The 9643-nt window shown below is 48.2% G+C and overlaps 1 protein-coding gene across 1 annotated transcript; it reads right to left on the bottom strand.

Annotated features, from left to right (window-relative positions):
- Nucleotides 1–3269: 3269 nt before the first annotated feature.
- On the bottom strand, nt 3270–3839 carry DEFB1 (defensin beta 1). The gene is made up of 2 exons (XM_026063953.1): nt 3767–3839; nt 3270–3394 (listed from the first exon to the last, which is right to left on the bottom strand). The coding sequence occupies exons 1-2, from the start codon at nt 3837–3839 to the stop codon at nt 3270–3272; spliced, it is 198 nt and encodes a 65-aa protein (XP_025919738.1).
- Nucleotides 3840–9643: the final 5804 nt, after the last annotated feature.

Below are 9643 nucleotides of genomic sequence, written 5' to 3'. Positions count from 1 at the left end.
CTCCTTATGTCACCCGCAGTCACCCCTCACAACTGCTTTGCTGTATCATCTTGAGTAGGGAATTGACCTGCAAAAGATGTGGCCCATTATCTCTGGCCATCAGTGAGGCACTATTGCTTAAGCCCTTCTCCAGGGTGTCGGCAAACGTTTGCAGCTAGGGTGTGTAGCAAACCAGTGATTGCATGGGTGCCCAGAGGTGAGTCAACATGTTAGGACCAGCTGAGTCCATGTGATACCTCATCTGCAGGCAAACCAAGATTTTGTGTGCCTTTTCCAACTCCTTTCCTGTCCATAGAAGCAGTGTTAATCGGGGCATGTGGTTGTGATGCTCCCCAAGTGTCCTGTTCACGGGCTGAGTAAGGCATGGGCCCTCCAGCTCCCCAGTCATGCTGATCTTCTCTGAGCCTCAGATTGTGGACGACTTTAAAATGATGAGGGCACTTCCAGGTCAGTATCACCTTGACTCTTGCACTATCCACCTTCCAGAGGGAGTGACTCTTCCTCAGTTCTGTGAAGAAGAGATTTTTCCATGCCTGTCCCATGATAGCCATATGGCTACTCAGATTTCTGGGATATATCACCGGTGGCCAGTTATCTTGCTCTACACAAAAGGATCTGTTGTCCCCATTGTTGGTCACAGTTAAGACAGATTTTGCATGCTATTTTCTTAATGATGTCTGCACTTATTTTGGAAGGAGCTAAACAATTTAGGACACAGGGGTATAATTTTTGAGTTTTGTTCCTCCTCTTGGCTGTGGATGGCCATGAGGCAACGGCCTTGCTGACTCTTCCCCTTTCTATGCCCTAATTTCTGTGCAGTGGGAGTAGCAACTCTTGCATTCTTTGTTAAGCAGTCAATGTACTAATTGCAACAATTATACAACCATTAAGGAGTACCACTTATCACTGTTACTGAATGCTAGCCCTGTGCCAGAATCACTGTAAGTGTTTGGCATACCACCAAGTATCTGCATTTTTTTTTTTTATTATTGTCCCTTAATCCTGAAATCAAGGGATTAAAATTAATCCAGGGTGGAAGAGTGTGGCTTAATCAGTGGGTGCCTTCTGTTTGCTTAAACGCCTCCTATGGGTGATGCAAGCCTCAGTTCACAAGTACAAAGGACTTTCAAATTCCCAGATGGAAAGAGTGATTAAGGTTCAAGCATCCCCTTTGGCCTTGGAGAGTCTGGCGATTATCAATAATTGCTTCTTTGGTGGTGGCAACATGCTATAATGTCAACTGCAGTGCATTTGCAGGGCTGATTATGCACGGAGAAGTTGCTGCACTGAAAGCAGTGCAGATGTCTGATCAGATGTTGAGCCATCTTCCCAGGCTGAATGAATCTGAACTCTCTGACTGTGAAGTTGAGCAAATCTCTGCTTGACTTGGGCCTGGCTAGGGGATGACCTAGAAAACCCACTCAGGGTTTTCTAGGTGCTAACCCATGAGCTGTGGCTAGATGGAAGGTGTATAGAAGAACTGGTCCTGCTAGATCTCAGAAAAGGAAAGGATCAAAATACTCCTGTTTGGTGTGGTAGGAAGGGTGTTAGCTAACTCCTGCAAAATCACTTCTTCAATTAAGGTCAAAAGGTACCTGTGTAGTTCAGTTAAAGGAAGGTAGTCATCAGATGGTGGTGAACCACCAGACAGTGGTGAACCTCTGTCCTGATCATCTGTCCCAAAACAAAAAATTTTCTCATAMATATTCACTTCCCACCAGTTCTCCAGAAAGCCTGGGAAATCTCTCCTCACCCCCTCAAAACAGACAGGCCAGTCTTCTGAGAGTAGGAGATAGAATCTACTAAAATAAAATATCACAAATACCAACAAATTGTTTAAAGAGCTTTGTTTATTGCTTGTGTTTTACTAAATATTTACACAATACAACAATAGTTTGCAAACCACAGTATCTTTGGACACAGCATATACATGTTAAAGGAGAGAAAAAGAGCACAAACCAGTTCTATATTGGAATGCTGAGATATTTTGCAGAGTATGCAAGAGAACAGCAGAACATCCTTGAAGATTTAAATTTCCGATTTTTGCTCTGTCACGATAAAGGCGAAATAAGAGCAGGTGGACAGACCCTCAGAAGAACAGGGACAGGGATGAGGTCAGCCAGCTGTCCTCCGGGAAGCGGGACAGATGGCCAAGCTAGGCCACTGTCTTCTGAGGGTGCAGGATGGGGAAGGTGGAAGATAACAGACCTTCTCTTGATATGCTGAGAAGTGGAGATGGGGGAATACATAGACTAATGGAAAAGAAAAGGGATCCTACAATGAAGACAGGAAAACATTTCACATTTACCCGTCTGTTCAGGAAAGACAGGTGTGCTGCATGGAGGAGGGCAAGTAATGGACATTAATCAAGACATTCCCAAATATCTTCTCCATTCCCTGGGGCAACTCACTGCCACAGAAGGGAGGAAGGTCTGGCCAGAGGAGCTGGGACCTCACCATCTGTCTGGAAGGCAAGTGAGAACTGCAGGTGTGGACGTGGTGGGAGAGACCCCGGGGGGGAAAGCAGCGAGACGCTGCCCCTCGCCCCTTCAACGGTGGCACTGGCAGGTGGAAAGCGCAATGCCGAAGTCCCAGAGCTGGAGAAGGGTCCCAAGGGGCTGCGAGTTTCATCTCTGTGCTATCAGCTCTCAGCCTTGGCTGGCACCAACCCTTCRATGGGCTTGAAAGAGGTGAAGGAACGGGACCATAACAGGGAACCCTCCCCAGCTGAGAAGAGGTTAGAAACCAGCCTTGGGCTCTCCCCTTAGGCTGACAGCTGCGGCCATCAGGGTCTCATGTGYGACTACTGTAGATTCTCCATCACATGTCTGGGAACACTGCAGCCACCAGGGACTCATCCCATGGCTACAGCCACGGTTAATTTAATAGCTAGGGCATTCTCCAGGATGAGGAAGGTCTGTTTTGGCACCGCATGGGACATGTCACGCTCTCTCTCTGATGCAAGGAGGAAAACTGCCTAATTCCCACCACAAACCACCCCTTGGGAAGGGAAGAGAGAGAATTTTCCCAGGTTTCAGACTGACAGATCAACATGGATTTGGCAACAGCAGAGGGACAGGGCCCAGCAGATGTGGAGGTGACACGCGGTGACTTCCCAGACGTGGACACATGGATGAAGAGAGCACACACAGCCATGTGCAGAAGTGACCTCCACCAGCTCCGGAGAGAGACAGCGCTGTGCCCATGTTAGGAGGGACCATGTTGCGCTACTATTGTCACAGCCACCGGCCCGCAGGGACCACGGAGGCTCACCAGAGGGGTCTGCAGCACTTCGCTAGTCCACYGTAGCAGGTGCCGTTGGGTCTCTTAAAGAAGGGACATATCAAGAATGAACATTTGCCCCCGATCTTCCGACACATAACAGTGTCTGACACTGTCAGGGAGAAAAACAGCTTGTAAGCATCTTTCTTTGGACTTTCATGTGTGAAGAAGCCCTGGCCCCAGGTTAGCGATAGCGGATCAGCCCAGGCTTGCCTAATGAACGGCATCACAGGCAGATCGCTAACCTGTGGTTGAGTTTTGCTGCAGCGTTTGGAAGTGCTCGCGAGTTGCCAGCTGCGATGGTATCTCCCCTTAGCACCCATGCACCGAAATGGCTCACGGGGCTTTGCCTACTTAATGCTAGATGGGCAGGCTGAACGCCAAGCTCTGTACAGACTGAGTTTGCTATCCATTTATAGTATCATTCCTTTTTTTCCCAAATAGCAAAAATGCCTGTAGATGCCCTGATTGTTTTTACACTTACCTGCAGTGGCTTGAGACACTGGAGAAGACGAGGAGACAAGGAGAAGAGCAAGCAGCAGGAAGAGTGTCTTCATGGCTTTGGCTGACAGTGCAGAGTGTCACCCAAAAGCTACTGCAACAAGAGACTCTATGAGAAGAAGGAATGAGCCGGTATTTATAAGGCCTTGATGAATGCGATCTGCAGGGATTTAGCAATCCTATTTGGATCTAAACAACATATTTAAAGGGCATGTACTATAACCTCTAATTAAAAAGCATTCTTGTTTGGATAGATACCATGTCATGCCCCAGCCCTGATTATCCTTTTAACACATACACCTACTAATTCTCTTGGCCTTGTTCCAAGCACCGTATCATCAACGAATCGCATGGACGGGCAGACATTTCAGCAATCAGCTGCCCACTSTAGTCTATTTAACTAGACCTACGGCCGCATGCCCAGGGCCCAGTTCACTTCAAGAATTTACACTCTTAACTCCTGATAAGACACATCCTTGCCTCCAAAAGTTCATTTTCTAAATAGAAGGGAATGCTTATTCCCTTTCAAGATGCAGAAAGGATTGCCCAAAGCCACATATGGAGTYGGTGACAGACTGAATCCAGAATCAGGCCCACCAAGACCTTCTCTGTCTCTGTGTGCAGCTCTAGCAGGGCAGCTAACAGGACTCTGCAACCTCTTCCTGTCCTCCCATTTCAAAAGAGGTTTAAAACTTGAGAATCTGCAGCAAAGAGTCACAGAAAAATCATGCCAAGGCTGGAGAAAGAAGCTTTGCAAAGAGGAGCTGGAGGACCTCCGTTTGTGTTTGAAGAAAATACGAAGAGGTGACTTTGCCATGCTGTATATGTAGCTGCATTTGAGTCCTGAGCAGCTTTTTAGTGGGTTCCAAGTCTCTGAAATCCAGTGGAGGAGAGCATGGCCAAATCAGTGCCTGGAAGGCAGCCAGAGCAATTTGAAGTAGGCGGTGAAACCAGGGAGGGTGCTCAGCTCTGGGAATAGTTTTCTGGAAGGCTTGCTTTAGCCAAGCAGAGATTATTAGACCCAGACTACCAAGTAACAATCTCTGGCCTGTGTTGTGGATGATCTAATGGCCCTTTTCTTTCTGTGAAATCTCTCCTGCTTTGCAGGAGAAACCGCCTCCTCACGCTTTATCTTCCTCCCATGCGCTTGCTCCTCTGTGTAGGAGAACGGAGGTGCCCACGTTGGTTTTCTCCTTCTGCCATGGGCCTTGTTTCGGGAATGTCATGTCATGCATCCTGTGGCGTGGCGGTTGGGAAACCCTGGCTCGGAGTAAAGCTTTTGGGCAGAAGGAGGGCCAGATTTTGTCAGCAGTCACTCTGAGACTGAGAAAATGCCTGTAAGGGCTCCCTAGGGTGGTTTCTATGTAGGAAGGATGATGATGGGCAGTGGGGGGGTGAGACGACGAAACTCCCGTGCCTTGCATGGATGACACAAAGGGTCATGCTACCTTGCAGCAACGTGAATCGTTGTAGCTTCCTCACTGCTTGATTTGCAAGCACACATGGTTGTTCCAGCCCGTCCTCTGCGCTAGGAAGAGGCTTTGGTGCCCATCAGAGATTTGGCTGTGCTTTGCACCCAGAAGGTTTGGCTTTCCCAGAATGGGCAATTTGTCAGTCATAGCAGTTGTTACTGCTGCAATCAGTGGAGCACAAGGCTGAGAGGCAACCAGCAGTGTTTTTCTTGGCTCCTGAGCCCTCTTTACACCCCCAGCTTCATTAAAATACTTTGCTGGAGCTAGGCCCAACAGTTTAATATCCTTAATTAATGAACCACTTTGCTGAACACAGACATGGCAGTGGGACAAGAGGAAAAGCAGGCGCTGCATGGTGCATGACTTTCCAGGCATTACCGACATCGGCTGGACTGCACAGTTGCCTCAGCGATCTTCTGATCTGCTTGCAAGCTGGACACACTTCAGTGCCGTCACCAGACCTGAACCCGGCAAAGCTGAGTCTTTTCACTGGCTTTCATGGGAGCTGGATGCAATTTAGCAATACAAAGGATGAGGGAGGCYGTGCTGTGTTTTCCAGGCCTCACCCCAGTTATTCTTCAGTTGGGTCACCGGGACAGCCCATGGCAGGACCTACAGTGTGTTAAGTGGAATTTATTCACCTTTTCCAGCTATGTCATTAATTAACATTGCAATATTCGATTTCACCCTGATTGCTGATGGAAAGTACATGTGAGCAACTGYGCCGTACATGCCTGTTGGTCAGCCTTCCCTACCACCCCAGTCGTTCAGCCCCCTGGCCACTTAAATCCAAACAGTAGAGATGAAGCTGCAAAAATACAAAGTTCTCACATACTTGGCAAAAATCAGTACTGGAGGCAGAGGAGAGACCCTGGTAACCCTCTCTCCAAGAGGGAAAATAGGAGAGACCCTGGTAACCCTCTCTCCAAGAGGGAAAATCAGACTAGCTCAGCTTGTGTGACCAAATCACTAGTTTGGTTCCCTTTTCAGCAGCATGTACGTGCCTCTGAGCAGAAACAGCATATTTGGTGCGTTGCTCACATGCTAATACTGAAAAGGAGAGTTGTGCAGGGCATGGAGGTGACAGGCATTATCGTAGTCAACAAACAACAAAACACACATTTAGTTTTCAGGGTTGCAAAGAAAAACTCTAAAATTCAAAAAAAAAAAAAACAACTGGAAATGCATAAAAAGCACTCTCACGCACACACACATACCATGATAACTCAGGTTATCTTGCAAGCCTTGGAAGCCTTGTATCTGATTTTGTAAAAGTTGGGCTTAGCAAAGCTGTGTGAGTAACTGAATGTATGTCTGCTTGTCTCATTAAATACAGTTCTGTGCATTGTCTAAGGGCAGGATTGTACCTCCAYGGGTGCTGTTCTACCTGTGCTGTAAGGTTCACTAGCGCCTTGGTTATTGCTGTTGGCTCTTGGCAATGGGACACTTCCTAGAAGATCCCAATGTAAGCCACTGCTAAGACCACCACCACACAAGGCAAGGGCTACCATTACTAGCAATTTTGGGGGAATGCCATTTCTTGGACAGAGAATAACCACCCTGATGAGACCAGTGGTCCTTCTAGCCAGGTCAGCTGTCTTCAGTAATAGGCAAGGGCCATACCCTATGAAAAGAGTAGGAGGAATAAGACAAATACAAAGCAAGCTTTCTTCAAATATTCCTTGCTTTTAGGGAAATTTCTCAAAATTTCTTTCTCACATTTTCTTAGAAGTGCATATATGAGTGCTGGTGGATTGGCATGCCTGCCAGTGGTGATCCTCCCACGAGAAATAAACCACAAGCCCAGAAATACAACTGAGCTTTATTTAGAGTTTTATTTGCACTGATAAAACCTTAGCTGATTTTCGGGCTTAATTCAACAGCCCTTCCTGACCTCTCTTGCAGCGACTCGCTGAGGATTTATTTTCTAAAACACATGTGCTTCTCATTGCAGGTTAAACTGGGATGCAGACTGCAGGGCTGGCGATTAAAAAGCAGGTAAGACGGGCCTGCAGCAAGTCTCCGTCCACACGAGGGCACCTGCGACCACAAACGGCGGAAACACATTTCACGGAGGCTTCATCTCTTCAGCGGGGAAGCCGATGCCTGAATTCACTTGCAGCTTCGCTTGAACATCACGTCCCAGCTGCCAGCTAGTGCTAATCCCTGCAGCAGCTGCTCCTTTGCCGCGGGAGCTTCTGCAAGCGCACGGTAACCGGGAAGGTTTGGAGATGAGCTTCTGCAAAAGCATAACGTGGAAGGTTTGGGGGTGAGCTTCTGCAAGTGCATAACGTGGAAGGTTTGCGGGTGAACTTCTGCAAGTGCATAACGTGGAAGGTTTGGGGATGAGTGTTGCGGTCCGCGGGAGTAACGGGAAAGAATCATACGCAGTCACAGAATGCAGATTCAATTCCAACTTTATTCAGCAATTTGCCCATCTTATAGGTGCAGGCACGCGGCGCCTTGACCCTTGATTGGTGGTTCATACAGATTATGTCACAGGTAGCCAATCATGGCACCGATCACGCACGCAGCGGTCATGCCTTGTACCTTGCTACTTGTTTAGCAAAGCTGTCTTGCCCTTAACCTTGGTTCCCACTGGCTTCTGCTAGTTTATCTGTACTTTCTCAGGATGTCTCATTCTTTCAGGATGTATCATTCCCAGCTGGACCAGCGTGTCCTTGGGTACATTTGTCTGAGACTCCTGTTGCTTGCTACTTGCAACTTTCCACCAGTTTAACCCTGTCATGACCCTCCACATCTCCCCCTTCTTTTACTAATTGAAGGGCTTACGGCTGTATGGCTCTGCAGGGTCATGACTTACTTCATATTCATCCTGCGCATGCAGCTCCACAAGCATGGTACACAGATTAGTATTGCATTTGCAACAAACATACAAATTACAATAAGTCCCAGAATCAGTATGTGTTTTAACCAAGGCCCTACAGCAAGCATACCTGAGTGGTTGGCTACGTTAAAGCACGCAGCAGTGGCTATGAGATACTTGGCAACCAAGGGGAACAAAGGTCGGCTCTTCCTACTGTCCATGCAACTTAGCTACTAATGTTAAGCAAGCTATGCTAAGCAATTAATCCTAAACAGCGTCAGTTCAATATACTCTCATATAGATTATGGTTCTAGTTCAATATTCTCTCATATAGATTATGGTTCTGAAGCACCGCAAGGGCCCCAACACCTCCCCCTCTGCGGTCAAATAATAGACCAACCATTTTTTGTACCCGAGCTAGGATGCATTGCAGTATGCAGGGCCCACAAATCAATAGGAGCATACCCACGGCACCTACGGTAACCAGCTGTTTTAGTCCCGCCGCCAACCAGGGCCCGATCCCCAGCCCCCGAAGCCACCCRTCAATCCCAAGGCCATTCTCCTGCTTCAGCTCATGTAGCCCATTCTGAATGTTCCTTATAYGCTCATGGATTGATTGCGAGTGGTCTGTAAGATTTAGACAGCACATTCCTTCAAAYTCTYCACACCCATGACCGTGAGCTAAGAGTAAGAARTCTATGGTGGCCCTATTTTGTAGCACAGCGTGGTTTACGCTCAGCACATCCTGGGACATCTCATCTAGCACTCGCGATGTAATATTTAACTCATTTTTGGTCCAACAGGCCAGTTGCTCCGCCAATTTCATCGCCTTAAGCCCAGCAGCTCCTGGCAGTAGCGTAGCGGTTACCAGCTGCCGGAAGTCTGACCAAAATACGGGATCGCCAATATCCTTACACTCTAGCTCATGCACACTCCTTCTACCCCGCCCGTGCTTCGTCAAGTTCTGCAGTTGGGTGAGATTGGGGTGGAACAGACTCAATCTCCCCAAGTAGCACGGGCCTCCTCACAGGATGCGTGGCACGCCGTTCCAGGCCCTATCCCTGCACACCAGGAATATACCAGGCGGCAGCGCTTTCGCTGTTGTGTGGCTTGTTGCGTTGCAGTTCGTATACACCTGGCCRTGCACGTCACCGCTATTTAAGGCGGAATTCAAGGTTGCCCATTTTGATGACCGCTCAGTGAGCATCCCCTCAGGGGGAGGGAAGCTGACATACCCGCCCGTATCATCTTCCGAGGTGCTGGCGGCCATACAGTCGAAGAGATCCAACTCCTCAGGGTCTGAGTTTAGGGTTTTGTTCAAGGCCAGGATAACATGACACTGCCACCCCCCATCACGTTGCCACTTGTTTAACCCTGGGGCCGTTATCGTCTTATTAACGGCTGTGAAGTTCAAGGTTGTCTCATTACTAACATATGCCTTGAATTCCTCTGCCCTCCAGGTGGGGACACCGATTAAACATGTCCTGAAAGGGTCACCCACTTTGCCCATAGACAGGCAGAACGATGTCTGGCCGGTCCTGTTTGCGATCGTAAGCCACAC

Source organism: Apteryx rowi, unplaced genomic scaffold (genome assembly GCF_003343035.1).
Source record: "Apteryx rowi isolate R43461 unplaced genomic scaffold, aptRow1 scaffold_205, whole genome shotgun sequence".
NCBI classification, from domain to species: domain Eukaryota; kingdom Metazoa; phylum Chordata; class Aves; order Apterygiformes; family Apterygidae; genus Apteryx; species Apteryx rowi.
The sequence above is the reverse complement of the archived record's forward strand: the minus strand, read 5'-3'. Positions and strand labels throughout refer to the sequence as shown.